Genomic DNA, 23,337 nt, shown 5'->3' with positions numbered 1-23,337 from the left:
GAAATGGCATGACTTCTGGTGACATAGTGCTGCCTAGTTTTCCACTTTTAGACCGCTGAGCTATGAGCCTTCAGTAGAAACCAGCAATTCATTCAACAGACATTTCTCAAGTACCTAGTATGTACCAGATAATGTGATAGGCTCTTCATATTGAAAGATGAATAATAGTCTGTGCTGTATAGATGATTTCTAATGAGATTTTCCAGAGGGTTTTTAAGAAATAGGTGAAGGGAAGAGAAAGGAAATATTTGATGAGTGTTGGCTGGGTGCAAGACAGTGTTGTTCACATGTATAATCTTACTTACTCATAATAGTAATCCACTGAGAAAGGGCTTTAGTAGACCTCTTTTTACAAATGAAGAAACTAAGACCCAGAGTGGTTAGACCATGGCTCCAAATCACCCAGCAAATACAGTACCAGCCAGGATTTGAATGTAGCCAGCTGGCCTCCTGGCCAAAGTTCATTTCACTACACCATGCTTCTCTCCCATCTCTTTATTTGTATGATTTGAAGAGAAAAGGTATACATTTTTTAAGAGGACAGGAATTCACATGTCAAAATTATTCCAGAAAAGGTTGCTATAATGAAACATGTTGACAGGGTACTTGGCTGGGATGAAGAAAGCTGGCTTTATGACAGGGATTTTTGTAAGATTTCTTTTTCCTCATCAATATGTCCTAAAAGACAAGGAGTGTGAAGGTGCATTCAATGATTTTATGGTGAATTAAGGCATCTAAGGTCTGGCAGCCAGGAACTGGCTGTACGACATTTAGCAAGCCTCATAAACTCCCTATGGAGATATCACTGCTGAACTATCTTAATTTGAAGCATTTTGTGCTTTCCAGAATAACGTTGTATGACTATTTAGAACAATTGTTTGACCACAATACGTGCATGCCCAGTTCACTCCTGTTAACTGAAGTGAAACTCCTCACCCTGGCATGGATTCTATTGGATGGTATTTTGGATCATCTCCTACTTGGGCATGTGAACACAGATCTGAGAGGGCATCTTCTCAGTTATAGGAAAAGGTCTTGTGTGGGGTTCCCATTTGGCTCCCAATACCAGAATGATGATCCTAGGCCACTGAATAACTAGTACCACTCTTCTTAAGAAAAAGAAGACAAAATAAAAAACAACAACAAGCAACATAGGATTAAATTATTCTACAGGATTGAAATCTTTCATAAATTAAACAAATGAAATTTACTTAAAAACACAAGCAGCCGTAGTGATGAACTTAACATTTCTCATCAAATGAAAATTAATTTTATTTAGAACTTTGGGGCATTTTTCCATGCCTTAATGGTATGTCTTGTTTTAGACTGTGCAGTTGCAATGTGTGTACATTTAAAAATTGGACCATTTGCAATATGTTCTAGAGCAGCACTTTTCAAGCTTCATTGAGCTTGTGAATCCCCTCGGGATCTGCTATAATGCAGATTCCGATTCGGTAGGTCTGAGGTGAGGCCTGAGAGTCTGCATCTCTCACAAGCTCCGGGAAATGCTGGTGCTTCTGGTCAACAGATGACACTTTAAGAAGCAAGGATCTACAGCAGTAGTTCTCAAATTTGGCTGCACGTTGGAATCGACTGGGAAGCCTTAAAAAATTAAGATGTTTTGATTTTTTTCCACCCCCAAAGATTCTGACTTAATTGGTCATGCATGGGGTCTGAGCATGGGGAAAAGGTCTTAAAAAGTTTCCAGGTGACTATAATGTGTAGGCAGGATTAAGAACCTTACTCTAGGGGGGTTACCTTGACTCTAGAAAATATGAGCGCTCATTTAGGGTATGACTTTTGTTGCTCTTGAATATATCCAGTAGCAGACAGAGTGAAAGTAAGTGGGAACATTCAATAACTTAACCTCCTAATGTTTACACCCATGTCAACTTCTTGAAAAGCAATTAAATTATATGACCCCCAAAATTCATACCTCTGTTACCAGTGCAAAGAACCACACTTTGAATCCTTCTTTTACTATCTGGTATAAATAAAAGAAGCTTATATAGAGTAAAGAGCTAACTTACTAAAGAGGAAATTCCTAATTAAAAGGTTTTTCTGGTTATATCATCTTTTGGTTTATACTGGCTCTAATTAATTACTCCTGACAGGAGTAATATCTTTGTTTGTAAGCAGGTTGTAATCATGAAGCTAAACTTTTTTTTCTCTCAAAAACCTCTGCCCTCTGTGTGCACAGCATGTCTCTGTCCCTTAGGTCAGAGTTTCTCAACCTTGGTACTATTGACATTTGGGCCAGATGGTTCTTTGCTGTGGGCGCTGTCTTGTTCACTGTAAGATATTTAGCAGCATTCCTGGCCTCTACCCACTCAATGCCAGTAGCGCACACAGTCTCTCCTCCCGCCCCCAGCTATGAGAACGAAGACTGCCTCCACACATTGCCAGATGTCCCCTGGGGCAGGGGGAAAATAGCTCCTGCTTGAGAACCACTGCCTTAGATCAAAGGAAGTTTCCATGTCACTGACGGTAACTTTCATCTTGAATGTCTCTGAGTGGGAAGCTCTCCAGGTTCATCTGATGTAAATGAGAGATATATCAGGAGGGTAGGACGAGGCCATTTTCTGGTGAGCATTGATGCCACTTTAAAGAGTGGAATTTTCATTACCTATTTAATTATATTGTATTTATTCACAATAACAAGATGAGGTTAGAATAATTTAGTTAGCATTCCAAGACGAGATGAAGTTTACCAATGCCACTTCCTCCTTAAGAACAGCCCCTCCTCATCAGCGGGAAGTACTTTCCCTTCCTAGGAATTTCCACAGATTCAAGTATAACTCTATTATGGTTCTCAACATTCTCTACCCATATTAGAAAAATTTTACACTTAATTTTTTCTCTTATTGATCTCTAAAGTTGCAGGTTTCAAGCAGTTTTTATATCCTCACTCCCCCTTATCTAAAACAGAACTCTGTACAAAGCAAGCATTCTAAAAAATATTTGTTGAACAAATGAATTCTAGGGTTGTCTAGCGGCTTAGAGTGAAAACTAATAGGGGCCATTTCCTTATACCCACTTCTGCACAGAGCCAGGATCATTTATTTTCTAAATGGTCACACTTGCTTCTGATGATAATTCATCAATCAGGTGGGAAAGAACTCCAGCTTCACTTTAAGTGTTTTGTCCTCAAATGAGCTTGTTACAAACAAGAATAATATTGATAGAAGACAAATTAATACTGTGATTAGGCAAACCCACATCTCTTTAATGTAATGTCAGGGAAGCACCAGACTTCTCTCTCATTCAGTTTGATCTTTTTATGGGAGTCCAGTTATGTTGAAATAGCTACAGCTTGTGTCACCATGAAGAATCTACAGCAATTAAGAGCTAAACAGTAAAAGGAGGTTTAAGATATCTGATATCATAGCCTTTCTAAGATAGTAATAGAACTGAAGGCACAGGCTTGATTTCAGGGACATAAAGAAATAGAATTGTATTATAAAACTGTCAAGTTGTTTAGAAAACTCAGTAGCACAAAAATATTTTAGCAATGCCAACTGTAAGTTTCAATAGATGGAATGCAATTGTTTATCTGTAATTTGGAGAAACCACTATTTTGCCTTCAAGGATGCCACTCACTGCTCCTGCTAGATCCTCAGCCCTCTGTTTCCAAACTTTAGGCCCAAAAGGTGCTACAGGATCTGTTTGGTATTTGGTGAGGAGGCAGAGGATGGGGTTAAATGGGACTGTGATTGTCATCAGGCCCTTGGCCCAGGAGGCATTGCACCTTAGTTTGCTTTTGTTCTCTCAGAGCAATCCTGAGACAAGGATTGGTGTGCAAGCAGTTTATCTGGGAGGTAGTATATGGGAAGTGCGGCAAGGGAGTGGGAAGTGGGACAGGGAAAGGAAGAAGTCAATAAAGAGTGTGTAAATGATCAGTGCCATTACCAACTGTTGGCAAATGGGGCTCAAACCTCTGAGAGACTCAGACTTGACCAACCAAGGAATGAGGAAGCTGGGTATTCAGCCACCAACCCCGAGCTCTCACTGGTTGAGGGGCATTCACCTCCTGGCACCTCTGGCTTGCCTCGAGTATGCATGGAGCATGCTAGAGCGGCCTGGACACTCCCGGACAGTCGCAGGAAACACATTTCTGTGTGTTTAAATGGAAATGCTCAAACAGCAATTTCCTGATCTTGTGCTTCATTCCAACCTGACCCTTTCTATACAGAGTGATATTTCTACAGTTTCATTCTGATTAGAGCATCTTTAAAAATCTTTTGGTGGGTCCCACTTCATGAGCAATTGAAGTTTTCCTTCTTTCAAGCTCCGTCAGCCCCACGGCCCCAGCACTTTGCTGAACCCGATTCTTTATGAGGACCTGAAAGCATCATGTTGTTTCTTGCCTCTGAGCCTTTGCAGAACTGTTCCCTCAGTCTGAAGATCCTCCTCACTCCTTTTTCATCTGTCTGATTCGTACTCCTGTATCAAGACCCATACGAATGATCAATTCCCTGGTGCTACCAAGTGGAGGAGATGCTCCATCCTAGTGATTTAGTCATCACTAAATCTTGCACTTAAACCTCTCATGTAGCACACAGCATTATGTTTTGAAATCATTTGTCTATGAATCTGTTTATCCTAGCAAGCAAAATACAAACAATACAAAAAGGAGACTAGATGATACAAGTTCTTATTTTAATGTTGAATTCCCTTTTAAAAAACTTGTATAGCACAAGTCTCTTAAAAGGGTCTGTGTGCAAAACTAGAACTTCAACTGTTTGATAGAGAAATATAAAGGATCATTGATGTTAAAGGCCTGAGGTAACTTTTATTGCAAAAAAAATTAAGTGGAGGTAAATACTATATTTTATTTGTTAACATTTTCATTTATGTATAAAATGTTCTCCTTTCATTCTTCTCCCCTGTACATTATATCCGTTTCTCTACCCACCCCTACCTTGTATCATCACATGAGCCATGCTTTTGTCCATTCTGTCTGGCAGAACCCTCACTCTTTACAAGCATGTAACCTGTGCAGACACACAGGGTCCCATGCTCAGAAAGGTCCTATGCTTGGTTTAATGCTCTGCTGTTGCCATCTTGAAATTCTTAATTTTTTGAATTAGGGGTCCTGCATTTTCATTTCAGTCAGTCCTGCCTGAATCAGTTCGGGAACCCACCCTCTTGTTCTTGTTCCAAGCTGCTGAGCCTTGCTGGAGAACCTCACCGAATCTGGCACATTGATACCCCTCACAGATTAAGTCTTCTCCACCTCAGCTGGACCCTAAAGCTCTTAGGAAAACTTCTATGGGTTCCTGGTGATGTGTTTCCCAATTCACCAATATTTCAAAACTGTCCCTCTGTTCTCATTCTTCCAGCTTTGTCATTTCCCCATTCACTCTCTGCAAATGAATGTGTTTCCCCTGTCACAGAAAACAGCTAGATACCATCATGTGGAGATTCTTCAACATCCTGCTGCCCACCCAAAAACTTACCCTGTCCTTATTTCTTCTTCCTTCTCCCTAGTTACTGTGGAAGAGATGTCCCTTCTCCTGGGTAGGGCTAGTGGCTCCACCCAAGAATGCTCTCCATCCCCACTTCCCAGGAAACTTGTGAAAATAAAATGATTCTATCAACAAGTTTCCCTTCAGCATTTAAATGCTCCTCAAGTCTCTTATCAAAAACAAACTTATGGTCTATGTACCTCTTCAGTCACGTCTCTCCCTTTTTCTTGGAAAAGTTGGCTATACTCAAATGTCCTCACTTCCTCACTGCCCCCTTCACCACTATATTCTCTGAAATCTTGTGTCTGCCTCCATCTCTCGACTGACCCTGCTGTTGTTGAGGTTATTAATATCCTCTGAGTTTCTAAAATCCATGGCAGCTTCTTAGCTTTGACCTTATTTGAACTCTGCATCTTTGGACACGATGAACTTTCTTCCTGGATATCTTTCTTCTGGCTTCTGAGTAATCACAGACACTGGTTTTCTTCTGACCTCTTTGAGTATTCCTTCTCTGTCTCCCTCACAGGCTCCTTTCCCCTGCCTGTCTCTGATGTGCTGGTGCTCACAGGGCTTTGTCCTTAGCCCCCTTTCTTTCCCCACCCTACCCCATCCTTCTCCTTCTCTTCTCAATCTTTACAGTCTTCCTGGGTAATCTCATCCACATTCATAGCTTTACCCTTCATCTATATCCTGATGACTCCTCAACATGTCTGTTGAGCTACTCTTCTCTCTTGAGCTCTAGACTACCTCATGGACATCTCCACCTCCATGTCTCACATTTCAATTTATCCCACATTGAACTTAATATCTGCATATTCCCCCACCAGTCTTCATCCCATAACACCAAAGTCCCCCTCTTGATAAAGCCATATTCCTGGAAGTCATCTTGAGCTTTTTCCTCTTTACAGCCCCTATATTCAATTAGTATGTATCCTATTGATTTTACTTTCTTAAGTTTTTAGAAATCATTTGATTTCTTGCTACCTCTCAGGCCCTCATCATCTTTAGTATTGATTACAACAAGAACCTTCTCCTATTCCTCCTATCTCCTGTCCTGCTCTGTCTGAGGCATTCTCCACAGTGCTCAATTGTTTTTTTTCCATAACGCAAATTTGACCATGCCACCCCTGTATTTAAAAATCCTTAATATCTCCCCATTGCCTTGAGGAAGAAGTCTAACCTTCTTAGTACGGTGTGGAGCCTTTCCTTGCCTAGCATTGGCTCCGCTCTCCAGCCTCCTGTCTTGTTACTCAACTCTGAGGGAGCCCAGGTGTTGACTTGGTGCTTGTCTTAATTGGATTTTTCTAGAAGGCTCTAAGACAAGAATTTGAGTGCAAATAATTTGCTTGGGAGATGATCTCAGGAGGCACCAGTAGAGGAGTGGGAAAGTGAGGCAGGGAAAGAAACATCAATTCACAGTGCATTGGTGAGCAGGTTTCTGTGTGGGCAACTGGGGCCCAATCCCACTGGTAATCACTGGGAGTCAGTATAGAACATGCCTCAGAGGGATGAGGAAGCTGGGATATTTATCCCCAGCCCCCAACTATTATTGACAGAGGGCTGTTCCTGGAATAAATTCTCAGTATTTCCAGTTTGCCCTGCAAAACTTGAGCATGCTTCTGGACCCTGAATAAGATACCCTCCCTCTCCCCATGCCAAGGCAGAGTGGAGCTTGTAGTGGGAAGCCATCAATGTAAACAGAAACAACGAGCACCAAGGGATATGGGTGGGGCATCGATAGTGTTTACCACAAGGCCCCTCCAGCGTGTCATAGCACTTCTATGGCCTCTATCACAATACATGTCATGTGTACATAGAAAACATATCTGCCTATGAGTCTATCTCTCCCTGGACCGTGAGCATCCCAAGAGCAGAGTCTATTGGATATGCAGATGGCTTGTAGTTGGTGTGCAATACATTTACACTGAGTATTTGAATGAATGAATAGATGGGATGAAATTGAGGGTAAGGGAAAGAGAAAATTATGAAGAGAAGAAAATCAGAGACAGAAAAATCTGATCTAGTAGGAAGGAAGGTAGTAAAGAAAATAGAGATAATGGGAAATAGCCTGAGATGAAAGGAAGAATTGGAGAGACACATTAAGAAAAAAAGGGATTTCATTTGCAAGGCTACTTCTGCGGATCACTTTGCATCTTGTAAAAGAAAATTCCATATTGCAAGCCCTAAAATAATAGTCTGTCATAATACCTAGCAAAATGGAACAAGTTTGAAAAAAAGCACCTTAAAATATTTGAAGCCTCTATATCCCTGACAAGCGGCAGCTCTCCACCCTGGTGGTTGGGGAATTACAAAGGGCCATGACATTTATTTATTCTTGTTGGCTTTCACAATTAAGTCCAAATTCCTAATCCACACAGGTCTATAAAAGCCTCCTCTAAACCCCTCAACCTTTAAGACAAAAAACAAACATGCCTTCTGCCTCCCCAGGGAAGCAGTTACAACCTCTTCAACATCCTGCTTGCTAAGGAAGCAGTTGTTACCTTAATTAATGATCTATGAAATCCTCTTTAAACACCTTGTGCAAACATGTGGCAGAATCTGGAAAGAAATGCTAAATGACAAAAGAACACACCATTCCACTGTGTTCTTCTCAAAAGAAAAAAAGAAGCTACGATTATGGAGTTTCCTTTCCGAGGACGAGGAAAAAGGAGGCCTGTAGAGATTTCCAGTGTAAGTTACTTTATAAAGTCACTTATTTTCTGTTTGTTAACCTTTCAATGGCTAGTTTACCAACATGGAATCACTGGGGTTAATGTCCTTGACATGATTATGGACATTTTAGTATCAAAGGTATGAAGTAATCATAGCATTATTACTGAAAGCCATTTTAGGAATCCTCTGGACCCTCGCTACTCAAAGTGTGGTTCTCTGGATTAGCAGCATCAGCAGCACCTAGCACCTGGCATGCACTTGTTGGAAAAGTTAAGTCCCAGGCTCTGCCTTACTGAGTCAGAATCTCTCAGGCTGGGGCCCAGGAATCTGTGTTTTACCTAGGCCTCTAGGTGATTCTTATGTGCACTAGAGTTTGAGAAGTACTGATCTAGAGCAGGACGATCAAGATGTAGTCCATAGGGGCCGACCCCATGGCCGAGTGGTTGAGTTCAAGCGCTCTGCTTCAGTGGCCTGGGGTTTTGCCGGTTCGGATCCTGGGTGCGGACATGGCACTGCTCATCAAGCCATGCTGAGGCAGCATCCCACATGCCACAGCTGGAAGGACCCACAACTAAAAAATACACAGCTATGTACCCGGGGGACTTTGGGAGAAAAAGAAAAAATAAAATCTTTAAAAAAAAAAAAGTCCATATACCCACGCCAGTCTGTGAACTGTTCATTGCAGTCTGCAACTGGCCAGGTGTGTTTGTTATTGGTTATTCTCAATTCCTGTCCTTATTGCTAGTTTAAGTAGTGAGGATTCTTCTATGTATTCTCCCAGTTTTAGTAAACCCAATTTAAAAGTTTCCACTGGATTCATTCTAGAATGAATGAAATTGTTGTTCTTTGTTTAACAGTGTCCTACTGCCTTCCTTTTCTCTTGAACACTAAACATCATTGTGTACACCTCTTGAACCACACACATTCAGGAGTTAATCCTAAAAATAAGCTTTCATTATGACTCTTCACACTACTGAGCATTCCCTAAATAGGTGTGATAAGAACTTAGTATTTTCCTACCTACATACAAGCATCTTCATCTCCCAGAATCTGGATATTAATTCAGAGTCTGAACCTAATATGTGGGCCCTGCCTTACTTCATGCATGAGGCTACGAATTGCATCATAGACCTGTTTTCTTAGGGCATGTGGTGTGTGGAGCCACATGATTTTTGTCTTAATAGATGAAGTCAATCAGATGGAGTTTTCCTTCATACTCAATTGAGTGTATTTGAATAAATAAATCAAAATTTCAAAGATAGACTGCTGGATAGAATTTGCTTTTTTCCAACATAAGGGAAAGACAACTGGCCATCATCCAGTGGGCCCCACCTATGTATGAATTATGCAGGAATTGACTCTGAATGAGGTTGGCAGAACTGAAAGCGCTCTCCTGACTTAGTGGGCAGATATTTGCAAGGGAGACATGATTTGCATACAAGAAACAGAAAATAATTAAGATGGTTTCATATTGAGAAGTGCAGTCTAACAATATTCTAAACCAGAGTTTTCTCTGCCATGGCACTATCAACATTTAGGGCTGGATAATTCTTTGTCATAGAGACTGTCTTGTACATTGTAGGATGTTTAGCAGCATCCCTAGTCTCTACCCACTAGATGCCAGTAGCACCCCTCCCTTCGGTGTGACAATCAAACATATCTCCAGATATTACCAAATGTCCCTTGGGAGGCAAAATAGCCCAAGTTGAGAACCACTGCTCTAAGCCTTTGGAGAAGAAGAGAAAAAGGTGAGAGATTGTAAGCAGGGTTCTCAAAGGTTAACCCTACTCTAATTATAGTTCAATGGGTTCCTCATTTGGTTAGATTTGTTTGGTTGATTAGGCTTAGTGGTAGTGACATCTGTATTTCAACAGCCTTCTTTCAGAGTCAGTTTACATTCTAATTGAGTTGGAAGGATCTTAGTGGGTTTTCTACCTTTGGCAAAAGTGCCTTTGTACTTAAGATGTCGTTAGGCTGCAGCCAGTATCAGTGGGAGGTAAAATGGAAGAATTCAGCTTGCCCCTAATTCTTTCCACTTCTCTTGTTTGGATGCTGTAGAGTAAAAGCACGAACTCCTTATTTCAATCCTATGGTTATAAAAATAGTTGTACATGGGTCCCATCTTGCTGCGTAATCTAATTTCCCTTTGTGGAATAAAGACAAGAGGAGTGAAAATGGGGGAACAGGTATGTAGGCAGCCTATTGTAGCTATTCTATTTGATTTTAATCTGTAGAACATCTTCCCTAATAAATTGAGCAAAAGCTTTATCAGAGTCTGCTGCATATCTTTGTGGTGGAGAAAGTAGATACTAAAATGAGCAACACTAAACGTAGAACTTACCACCTGTGAGGGCCTATTTTATGAGCTTTACCATGGAAACTCATTTTATTCTCACTACTATCCTATGAGGTGAATATTATTTACCATTAACTCCATTTTACAGATGAGAAAACTGAGGGGCAGAGAGGTGTTTTTTTTTAAAGTAACCTGCCAAGGTCACAGAACTGGTAAATTATAGAGCCTCCATTTTAATGTTGGTGGGTTAGCCCTTCATTTTAGGAGGCGAAAATCACAACTCCAAAAGGGCCAGCCATCTCACAGAATATCAACTTCAGACCAGGTTAGTCTGAGACCATGATAAAGTGAGACAAAACAAGCCCACTTCATAATTTTGTCTAAGCACAGACAAAAATAAGGTCACTAAGACATCCACAAAATACTGAACATCCTTCTCTCAGTTAGAATGTAACGGCTGCTTCTTTACCAATTATAGTTTTGTCCTTACTCTAGTCTGCCCTCCTATAGATAAGATTTATTGAGATACTCAAGCATAAAATTTCCTCTGCTTTCTGACAGCATCCAATCTAGAGCAAAGCCCTGCTTCCTTAGACTTTTCTCCCAAATCACCCAATTTATAGAGACCACCTACCCCCCACTCCGTGGTGTGCATTGTCTCTTACTGCAAAGAGTAGTAAACCCAATTTGTTTAGCTACACACTTGTCCCTAGTGGCCTATGGCTGAAGAGTGTTGACACCTATTTATCAATGTTACAAAGCTAGAAGTGGTAGCTAATTTTCCAGATGACTAAATCAGTCTTAAAAAGATTAATATAATCTTGAACAATGGGTCAAATCCAATGTAGTGAAAATTTACAGGAATAAATATAAAGTCCTTTATTTAGGTTAGAGAAAAACCAAGCACATAATCAAGAGGAGATAACTTGATAGATATTTGTATTACAAATAGAAAAAAAAGACCTGGGAAATTAACAAGCATTAGCAAGGTCAAAATGAGCCAATAGTGGAATATATTAAAAACACTGCTATAATTTAATGCTCTATTAAAAAGGGCAGATAAAGAGAGGTGATATTACTGCTCTGTGTTACATGTTGATAATGCCTGGACTATCTTTCAAATTCTCTGACTTTGCTTCAAGATGCTCACTAGCACACTAGAGAAAGGGTGATCAGTGTGCTGAGGGGCTGTAAGCCATATCCTATGAAGGACTAGGTCTATTTAGCTCAGAAGATCTGAGAAGACCTACCAGCTCAACACCCTTAAGTGTTTGAAGGCATGTCTCCAGGAAGAAGGGAAGGAGATTTTTACCACTAAGGAGAAGGAGTGCTGGTCTGACTGAGGACATTCCAGGACCCCATGGGTTTAAATAAGCCACTCCCAGGTCATGATTTGCTCTGGGTCCTTGTCTTCTGGCCTTCACCACTGGGGCCTGGTGTCCCATTGGAATGGGGAGATCTAAGACCCTTGGAATGTTGGGGAGGAAATATTGCAGTGCTTCTGGACCTAGTGAGTGGAGGGACAAGGGCTGCTTCTAAGTTGTTCCCTTCCTGGGGTATTGCATTGGGGTTTGAGGCTAAAGCTTGGGTAAAATTAAAGTAGTTCATTGTCTTTGTGGGCTTATTTCCCTCCAATGGGTCAATGGGAAGATGACTAGTTAAGAGCAGGATTCAGGTATCTCTAGGTAAAGTGTCATAAATAATATCTCCCAATACCATTTCTATTTTATATTCTGTAATGTGTAGAAAGTGACACATTATGAAAAGGAACAAATTAGGTACTATGGGTGCTTGAAAGTGTGGGATTATTTCAGCCCTGTAGGATCAGGAAATTATCTTTTGAGGAATTAGCAATTTAGCTAAGACTTAAAGGGTAGATAAAGGAGGAGAGCGGGGAGAGAAAAATCCCAAAAGGTACTGAATTCTTACTTTCCCAAGTTAGCACCATCTGAGACATTTTGATCACAGCCTCACATTCTCACCCTGTTGTCTAATTAGGTCAAAAGACCCCGTATTTTCTTCCTGGGGACGTTGAAGTCTAAACAGTGTGTTAAGATCATTCCTTTTAAAAGGCAGCTTATCGTTAGCTGGCCTAAAAGCCATAACGATGTTCTCAAGCAGCTACAATTTCTGTTTAGTCACTGAAAATAAAGAAGTCAGGGCTATGTGGGCAACTGGAAACACCTGAAATCAGGCACAGTGCCAGAAGTCAGGCATGGTGTGGTCAGATATAAAAAGAAAGGGAGAGAGAATTGCACATGAGGCTTTAAGGTTCTTGTGGGGAAGTTGTTATAACCATCACTTGGTGTGAAAACTTCTTATTGGAGCTGAGGAGGTAACATAAAAATAGGATTTTACCACATAGACCTGGGACATCAGCTTCTACTAGACTGGGATTGGCCCAACCATAGGGATTTACAAGTTCTGTCAGTGAAGATCTGGGCATGACTGTTTCTGAGAAACTCTGTTTTGATAAAATTGACAGTGGCTGCTTCTTGAGATGTAGAAAAAATAAAGCAAATACACTTCGTTGCAAGTTGCCTGGCCCCCCCTTGAGTGTGACTCCACTTCATAACTTGATTGTTCAGTAATCACCAGGCACTCTTTCCATGCAAGTAAATGTAATCTCAGGTGTTCTCTTAATAAACATCTTCCTTGAATAAATCTTAATGCTAATGTCACTTTGGGAAATGATCAGCTCTTAGTTTTTCTTATACCTTTGAAAGAATCAACTTCTATTGTGTGGTGGAGGTCAGTTTCCCAATGGGAAATTAGGGATGGCTTTTTTCATTGGGAATATTGAACATTTTAAAATGGTGTTTTGGTTTTTATTAAACTCAGGCCACAACCTATTAGAATTAATGTTCATGACCAGCTGGGCCAGAACTAGGGCTAAGTGAGTAAGGCTTCAGGTGCAAAATTTAAGGGGATATCAAAACCCCAGCACTCCAGATAAATAGTTTAAAAATTCATTATTAATGCAAAAAATCCATGGTGAACAAAATATCAAAATTTTAGATAAAAACAAGATCTGACCCTGCACTTGTGACTCACTTCAATTGCCTCACCCTAATCCCATCCGTGATGACCAGCATTAAAAAAAAAACAGAATAGAAAATATTAGAGTGCATTAGAGGTTTGTTTCCTGTTTGTGTGTGTATGTGTGTGTGTGTGCGCGTGTGCGTGTGCGAGAGAGAGACAGAGAGAGAGAGAGAGAGACTGGATCATAATGTAAGATGTAAAACGTGAACTCTGAGCAGCAGCAGTTAAGGTCAGGGACTCTGAAGCCAGACTGCATGCCTTGTGTGGCTTTGGGCATTTTACTTAACCTCTCTTTGCTTTAGTTTCATCATTTGTAAGATAGAGAGAAAAACACTGCCTTCATTATTGGCAGGATGACCACTTAATTTATCCAAACAGGGATAGTTTTGATAGTAGAAAGTGGCACTAACAGACAATACAGCTCTAATGTTAATTATTTCAAAATAAAAAAGCATTATCAAACAATAAAGCAGTTACAGATTTATGTCATGCAAAAAATGACAAAACCATTCAACCATGAACATTCAGATGTTCACCAGCAAGACTGCTCAGCCTCTTATTTTGTTTGTTTCATGTTCCTTGAACCTATGATTTTCCATGTTTTCCACTGAGCCCACCTCGCATAGTTACCTTTTTAAAAAATTTACACTCAGGGCGATCTCACCCAGTTTCATGGATTTAAAACATTATCTGTTTGCTGGTCACTCTCAAATATACTTTTTTCAGATTTCACCTCTCCCTTGTACACATATATCTAATTATCTGCCAACTCTGCGGCATGACTTATAGGCATCTAAATATAACAACAACGTAATCTGACTTCTGAGTTCCACTCCAAATCTGCTGCTGTCACAATAGTCCCCATCTTAATAAATAGTGAACACTACCCATCCAGTTGCTTAAGCCAAAAATCTGAGTCATATTCCTCTCTTTTCCTCACCTCCCCACATCAAGCATGACCTATTGCTTTTACCTTCAAAGGATAACCACTAATATGTAAGTTTCATCAAGGGATTGTATTTTGTCTGTCCTGTTCAACAATATATTCTAAGGGTGTAGACAGTGCCCGGCACATAGTGGGAAGCAAATATTCGTGGAATGAATGAATGAATCTTGAATCTGACCACTTCCCTCCATTCCCATAACCAATGTCATAGTCTAAGCCACAAACATCTCTCACCTACATTCTATGATAGCCTCCTAACTGATCTGCTGCTGCTACCCCGTGGACTATCCACTCGATAGACTGATATTTGCCGTATTGAAACTAACCAGTGGATTCCAATCAGTTAGAATAAAATCCATTCCTTTATACTGGCCTGCAAAGCCCTATATGAACCCGAAATTACCCATTCCTCCAACCTTATTTCCTACCACTTTGTTTTTCTCAGTCCCTACTGCTTGCTCTAATACTGTCCAGGTTTCCCCAAACTTACCTTATAATAAGACTCGCCTGAGACTCTTGTGAAATGTACTAATTCTCGGGGATCTCCCCTGAAGACTCTGATTCATAAGGTTTGGGGTGGAACACAAGAATCTGTACGTTTAACAAGCACTCCAGATGATTCTTATGATAAGATACAGATACAGTCTAAAAACCATCCACACAGCATTCCAAGAAAGTCCTACCAGTTATTCAGAACTGGGAAGGAAAATGAAACTCATTTTACATCTCTGGTCCAGAAGAGCATGCAGTCAGTGGCCACCTACTATGCCAAGCCAGGGAATTCTGGGAATATAGTTTATGTGCTGAAATACCCCTACATTCTAGTAATACTTCCTGGGTGGCACAAGTGACCTCAAATTTGTGCCACTTTGTGCTAGACTCCTGTGGATGAAGTTAAAGAAATGGCTATCATCAACAAGGAAGCAAGGGAGGAAAAAATTGAGAACAGCTTGATATTCAACAATGTACAACATAGAGAATGTGTGTATGTGTGTGTGTGTGTGTTTCTTTAGGCTTTGGCAGGACAAAATGTTCCTGAGACGTAAGGAAGAGAAAGAGACAGGGCAGCCAGCAGGATACCAGCCCAGAGAATGTGCAGGAGACATTTTGGTTGATGCAGTCAGGACTCCGTGAGCTCACACACACATAAGCTCCTCAGTGTAAGCAACATCTAAATCACAACGAGCGTTCAGCTTTACATCAAGGAATTCGGAAGCATTAAGATTGACAAAGAGACATTTTTTGTTTTTGCTCTGACAGAGTAGCATATAAGTGGCTTTACCAGCAGATTTAACTTATCATTTTGGGGGAGACAGATTTTGAAAAATATCTCTCATCTCCTATATTAAAAATTTTAACTTTTAGTTTTCTAGTGATATTGTTACAGGCACTAACATTCTCCATATCAAAGAGCATATTTCTCTCCCAGAATCTGAAACTGAAAACAAGTGAAAGCATTCTGGTGTCCTATATGAAAGTGGATTACAAACCAGAACAGTGCTTCTCAAATGTGTCTGCACACTGGAATTACCTGGGGAGCTTTAGAAATACTCCTGTGCCCCATCCTGAGACTAGGATTTAATTGGTGTGGGATGTGGCCAATATTTGGGATTTTTGAAAGATCCCCAGGCTATTCCAATATGTAGGCAAGTTTGGGAACCACTGAACTGGAGATTTTTGAGCCATATGTTTGAAACCTCAAACCCCTGCATAGAGTAAATTTTGGGTTTCTGCATTGAAGTGTAAGTTGAGACAATATGATCAGGCTGATTGGATTTATCAAGTTTCAGTCAACAAAGGTAGGAACCTTATTTACATAAAGCCAGAGCAGTTGATGAGAAAATCAAAGCAGTTATGCACACAAAGTCATACAAATTATCAATGTTCAAAACAACAGGATTTTAAAGTCAGTTTGTCAAATTGAGTATATATCTCCAATTAGAGTTACCAGATAAAACACAGAGCTCCCAGTTAAATTTGAGTTTCAGATAATAAATAACTTATTAGTATTGTCACATGCAATATTTGGGACATACTTACACTAAATATTGTTTATTGTTTATCTGAAATTCAAGTTTAGCTGTGTGCCCTGATTTTTATTTGCTAAATGTGAGAAAACTGCCCAAATTTTAAAGTACTAACCTGAGCAGAAATTCGGTGTGGTAAGACTAATCAGGACAAAAATTAACCTTAGTGTCTTGCTCACTATGTGTGCTTCTGTTTTCTGAAGTGCATTTCCTGGTTCACCACCTCAAGCTCTATCTGACTTTGATTGCACTGAGGGCCAGCTATACCTTATTCTGCCTCTTCTGTCTTCTCCGGAGCCGCAGGAACTCCTTGTGTTGCCTGGAGACGAAGTTCACTGCTGCATATTCCAGTAAGGCCGCAAACACAAACAGAAGGCACACCGCCATCCAGATGTCAATCGCTTTTACATAGGAGACCTGAGAGAGGGAGAGAGAGGCCCCATGAAAACTTGCGGGAAAACCAGGTTCCTAAAGTTGTGAGCAGCAGAATAACCACATTTCCCTTCATCGAGGATTTTCTGGCCTAACTTTAAGAAAGTACTTAAGCATTTTCGATTCTACTTCGAAGATTCTGAGTAGAGCAGTGAAAGTCACACACCCACCGGCCCCGGGCCCTTGTTCCATCTTTAAGTATATCCCACGTGCTCAAGTAGCCTCACCCCTGAGACCAGCTCCAAAGACAACTATGAGAATTTCCTTAAGGAAAAAAAAAGAAAAACATAATTTTGAGGTAAAATAGAATGGACACTATTTTCGAAACTGCTAATTTCCTTCTATTTTTTTCTTAACATTTAAAAACTAATATAATTAAGATAATTCCAAAACTTGGAAGAGAAATAAACTGTGTAAGGCCTTGGGCCCTTCAAAACCAATTTGTGATGGTCATCAATCTATTCATCCTAACTGACATGAAAACACATTTCTAAATAGTTTTAAGCTATCACAATTCAAGAATATTTAGCCAAAATAAAACCTCAGGGCTCTAGCCTTGGGAAGGTATCTGGTTAAAAAGCAAACTTTTATAACCCTTCAATGGTTGGTTGAGTGTTTAGTACATCTTACAATTTGATAAAGCAGATTCTGAAAGCAAATATTTTTTACTTGCAATGGAAAGTGACCCCATCTCATTTAACTTCCAGTTGTTTTTTAAAGTATAAGGGGGAAAATAACTCAAAGTTGTAACATATTGGACCGCAGACTACAAAGGATGTTTATCAAACCACCAGCTGAATGTGTACTATCTAGTTCTAATTTTTAAATAGGGTTTCCTATTTTTTTGATAGCTGACACTGAGTGCTTGCCAGCCAGTATTTTAAACATTTTACATGTATTCATTTTCTAACCATTACAACAACTATATTACCCCCATGTTCTGATGAGGACTCTAGGGTGCAGGTGGGTGAAATTATTACCCAAGGTCACAAAGCTAATAATTGGCAGAGCTAAGATTGGAATTGGAATCCAGTCTGACTAGTGATGTTCCTTCCCAGACACACACCAACACCTTACTAGGATTATACAGTTTGTATCTTGCGTTTCCCTTTAACCTGTGTTGTGAGCATTTCCCAAGTCATCTAACTTTCTTCTAAATCATAATTTCCAATGCTTGCATAATGTCCACACCTTGATTAGTTATTCTGTATTATAGGACATTTAGGTGATTTTTAGCTTTATTTTTTGCTACTGTAAACTTTGGGGTTATGAACATTCTTCTTCCCCCCAAATATTTGACAGTACATCTGATTATTAAATCAATTTTTAGACTGGGACTATGGAAGTAAATGATAAGAAAATAAGCTCTTGACTTAGAAAGTTAATAGCAGCACAGAGGATGTAAAAGCAGAGACTCTAGAGCGAGATGCCCTAAGTAAGAAACACTGCTCTGTTCCTATCTCTATAACTTTGCCAAGTTGTTTAACCTTTCTCTGCCTCCCTTCCTCATCTGTAAAACAGGGACAATAATAGTACCTATCTCATAGAGTTATGTGGATAAAGTCACTTAATATATGCAAAGTGCTTAGAATAGTGTCTGGCACAGAATAAGTGCTATATAAATGTTTGCACTTGTTTGGCGACATAAGGGTGTGATTTTGTTAATGGAGAAATTTTGGAAGAGGCAGAAAAATCCAGGAAAATAAAAATCACCCACAATCCTAATATATTCCAGTTATCATTTTTAAGGTTACCACCTGCCTTACACTATTGGTTTCAGTCAATCTGAATTACTTGTCAGTTCTACATAGGTTGTGACAAAGTAATCCAGCACTTTGTCATCTACAGCACTTTGAATGTATCACTTTTCCCACCTGGGATGCTTATTCTCATTCTTATTAACAGACTTCTCAGAATCCTTCAGGATTTGGCTTAGATACCAGCTCCCCTGGGAAGCCTCCCTAACCTTTCTGCTTTCTCCCATCTGGACTGGGGGCTCTTATCACTCTCTATTGAACCTGTCTTTTTCTACTTAGACCACCAGCTGCCCTGACCCCACGACTAGACTATAAGCTTTGGCTTTTTTTGGACAGACCCTGTGTAGTATTACTCTGTGTATCACCAGCACAGGGCCTGGAAAATAGTGAGTAAGCATTAGATATGTGGGATGGATGGATAAATGGATGATTGAATGACAGACAGATGGGAGGATGGATGGATGGATCTGGCCATCTTTCCATCTTTGTGCTTTAATTTCAACAATTCTACACTATGTGACGTGACACACAATTGCATATATTTGATATTTCTAAGAGTGGACTATTAGCACATTTTAATTCTCTCAGCATGCCTAGTATTCTTGGAATATTTCTTTCCTTAATAAACAATAATTTACACTTCTGGAGAAAGCATATTCTCCTTTAATAATAGAACATTACCAATCACAGCATTCCCAGTTATATATTATTCAGATGCCCTGTAAATGTTTTAAGACCCAATAATGAGAAGGATTTGTCAATGCCTGAGATATGTCTACACCAAGAGCTAAGTCCAATAGAGCTGACCATCATTTCTCCCCTTCCTGGTGTTTACAGTATTCAGTAATTTATAAACCTTTTCCCCATCTCCTTTTGGCCATCAGCAAGCCAAGCACGTATTTGGCTTCTTTTATAGCTGCTCATAAATGAATCCTTTCAGTCTCTTAATCATTTTGGTTGGTCTCTGAGTTTCCTCCAAATCACGAACATCTTCCCAGCATTGAAATGCTGGTATTAAATGCATTATTCACACGGATTTAGAGTGTGTTTTGAGACATCGATTACATATGATGTGATGTCCCTCGGTGCTGCTCTCTCCGGATTGGAATGCCTTTTTGTTGCTTTTACCCAGCTCTGATGCCAGATTCTTTCTCTTTGGCTGCTCATCCTTAGATGTTTTTAGCTCACATCTTCCCCGTCTCATTCTTTTTATGATTCTTGGGCTTACATGATCCCTTCCTAAACTACTTTACTACAGTCTTGCAAAATAGTTTTCAAAGGTAATTAAGCTCTCAAAATGCTATTATGATCCACTGACTTGGTACCTTTCCAGGCATATTTAATTTGGAAAAATAAACACTGAAGGCCTATCATGTGCAAGGCACTATACTAGGTGCTAGTGGGAGGTGGGGCAGAAGATACGAGGATAACTAAGATGTACATTGATTCTTCCCAGGACTTCACAGATTACACTCCAGGGGATGCCGTTCACACCGTGCTTCAGAAAGTATCATTCACATAGGTCAGAGAGTAGCAAATTATAGCCTATGGATCAAATCTGGCCCACCACATGTTTTATAAATAAAGCTTTATTGGAACACAGCCATACTCATTCATTTACATATTGTCTGTGGTTGCTTTTGCATTAAAATGTCACAGTTGAGTAGTTGTGACAGAGACCACATGTCCTGCAAAGCCTAAAATATTTACTATGGGGCCCTTTACAGAAAACGTTTGTCAGCCCCTGACCTAGACTATAAAATTGTCTATTTTGTCCTGGGGTTGTAAATCCCAGCGATCCTGTTTGGTGCTTGAGAAACCTGTGGTCTACTGAGGGAGACAGTCAAGTGAACATATAACTGATACAGAGTGGATGGTACCATGTGCCAAAGTACAGGAAAGATCAAAAGGCTGCTGGAAAATGGGGAGGTTGATGTTGGCAGGGAAAAACTGGAAAGGGTTTATTCCTAGATGTTGTGGCATTTGACTTAGGGCTTGAGGAAGGCCAGGACTTTGATGGGTAGAAGAAGCTGCAAAAGCAAAGCCATGAAGATGGGAGAGAGTAGGTGAGCTCGGGGATGGTGAACAACCTAGTGACCAGGATATGCTGGGTGCCTGGGAAGTACATGGTGAGGTGTGAATAGATAGACTGGGCCAGCACATTGAAGGCCAGGCAGAGAGGTTTTGGTTTCAGACTGCTCATAAAGATAAGCTAATGGTGGTTTTGAGGTGGGATATAGATGTATAAGTCCTTTTCTAATTATCCTGAATTTCTTTGTCTCCAAAAGCAAGAGTCTTAGCAAAAGCAGGCATTTTTCCTCCTCACAGAAATTTGTCTCCCCTCCTCTTGCCACTTTCAACTACACAGGGCTGGTTCTCTTCCAAGCTTTCTAACAACATCTCTGAATCCTTTGCTGGATCTTGTTCTTTTTGTTATTTTTGTGTTCCTTAAACTATCCTCTTCAATTTTCCCTCTATCTTCACGTCCTCAATGAATTCATCCACTCCTGTAGTTTTCTTCTTAGTCTTCTGTATGTGTGTCTCCTATTGCAGAGATCGGCCAAGTTCTTATAAATCCCATTTTCTCTTTCTGGAACACTAGTAAACTAGATTTTCTGGTTCAGTTGGATCACCCACTGGAGTGTGGGCAGAAGTAATATATGCCACTTCAGGGCCTCTAAAATCTCCCATGGGGTCCATAGGACTTAACCCTTCTGCAGCCACCTTGGATGTCACCCATTTAAGATGGCAGTGCCATAGATGGAAGAAGCCTGGATCCCTAAAAGATGCAGGGCCACTCATTCCACAGTGGAGTATAATGTGAGTGAGAAATAAGCTTTTGTTATATTAAGCCACAGAGATTTCAGGGTTTTGTTTTTCCAAAACTCCCAAATCCATCACTCAGCTCCGACCTCTCACCAGCATTCCTGTGCTAATTCTAAAATGACTGTAGTTAGTATTTGCAAAATCAAATTCATTAAATGCCCCTCCTTTCCGTTCGTCTCATTTGTATCTTTTTTCCCACGAGCAACCCTAGTTTCATCATTGCCTTCATTGTTTCCTTTCCTAGTTGTTTCCTTGCCTTCATCTCTAATATTCAATCTGTTGCAAAGCTCAACATTTCTTTCTGCAAAGCACCCTTGGGTTTACTCTTTTCTCTCTTCCCAAAGATGTCACTACAACCCTGGCCATCAACACTTACACCTGGTTATGATAACAACTTCCTAACTGATACCCCTGTATTCAGCTCTTCCCCATGGCACTTTATCCTTTTGCTTCTGCAAGATTACATTTAAAACACCAATTTCATTTTGCAACACACCTTTTTAAGAACTACTGTGGCTGCCTATTACAGGCTCTAGTATCCAAGATCTCACACAGCATGTGTCCACCCTAGTTACTCCATCTTATTCCACTCTTTCCTAACACTAACCTTGTATTTTGTTTAAGCAATTCTACTTATCCTTGAGGAAGCTAAGCCCATTCCTACTGAGAATCCCAGTGGTTCTCAAACAGGTGTGATTTTGCACCTCAGGGGGCATTTGGCAATGTCTGGAGATATTTTTGGTTGTCTCAATCAGGGGGAGGTCCTACTGGTGACTAGTCTGTTGAGGTCAGGAATGTTGCAAAACAGCCTATAATCCACAGGAAAAGCCCCCACAATGAAGAGTTATCCAGCTCAAAATGTCAATAATTCAGAGGTTGATAAACTCTGGGATAGAGAAAGCAACCCCCCTTTCCTGCCAAACCTAGATATCTATGCCTAGTCCAGTGGTTTTCAACTTGGTATGATGTTACCCTGAGAGGACACTTGGCAATGTCTGAAAATGAATGTTTTTGGTTGTCCCAACTTGGGAGTGGCATTTTGCCACTGGCTTCTAGTAGGTAGAGGCCAGGAATACTGCTAACGCTTGACAATGCATAAGACAGCCCCCAAGACAAAGAATTATCCAGCCCCAAATGTTAATAGTGTTAAGGTTGAGAAATCCTGGTCTACACGCTTCTCTCAGCATAGAAATTCTTCCTGCCTTTTCTCTACCTGTTTATTTCCAGGAGTAGTATTTAATTTCTCAAGGAATAGCTCAAATTCCATCTCCAGGGTGATGCTTCCTCTGCATATTCTAGCCCACAGTGGTCTTACCCATCTTTAGAATTTGTAGTTCACTTACAGTTAGGATCAAACAGTTTAGTGTTTGCTTCATGAATGCATGTTTTATCCAGTCAACTGAAGTATAGGATACCTGGAGGATAAAGACCCAGTAATGTCTTTTATATCTATGCCGCCAAGGACAAGTCTTTGTGCATATATTAAGAGCTCTATAGTTTGGTTGATTGACAAATTATCCAAGCTGTATATAAATTCAAATTCCTTTCATAATCACTGCTTTATATGGAGGCTTAGCTACCAAAAAAAAAAGAAAAGAGAAAGAGAAGAAAACTAAAATTAAAACAATTAGCTTAGGTCTTTTAAAGCTGATAGGTAATGATATCCAGATTACTCTTGATTTATTTTCACTAAGGGAAAGAAGGATATTTATTATTCTCATGACTTTACAATTCATGTAGTTTACAAACATATCTGGTGAAAAAGTAGAGCCAGTTAAGTGGTTTAGGTTTTTGTGGCACTAAATAAACATTTATCTGATATTTGAACAGATCAGTTAGATGGTGGAGTTTAGCTCATTGCTCAGTTGTT

General features: G+C 40.1%; 1 protein-coding gene across 3 annotated transcripts in view; it reads right to left on the bottom strand.

Moving 5' to 3' along the window:
• The window catches only part of GLRA2 (glycine receptor alpha 2), a 175,118-nt gene that overhangs the window by 17,240 nt on the left and 134,541 nt on the right, over positions 1 to 23,337 (bottom strand). For all 3 annotated transcript variants that reach the window (XM_003365745.5, XM_023633280.2, XM_070256945.1), the window contains one exon: positions 16,720 to 16,869. In XM_003365745.5, the coding sequence (XP_003365793.1) occupies positions 16,720 to 16,869 (150 nt within the window). The remainder of the gene's footprint in view (positions 1 to 16,719; positions 16,870 to 23,337) is intronic.

This window comes from Equus caballus, chromosome X (genome assembly GCF_041296265.1).
Source record: "Equus caballus isolate H_3958 breed thoroughbred chromosome X, TB-T2T, whole genome shotgun sequence".
Lineage (NCBI taxonomy): Eukaryota > Metazoa > Chordata > Mammalia > Perissodactyla > Equidae > Equus > Equus caballus.
This window is presented reverse-complemented; position numbering and strand designations above follow the sequence as displayed.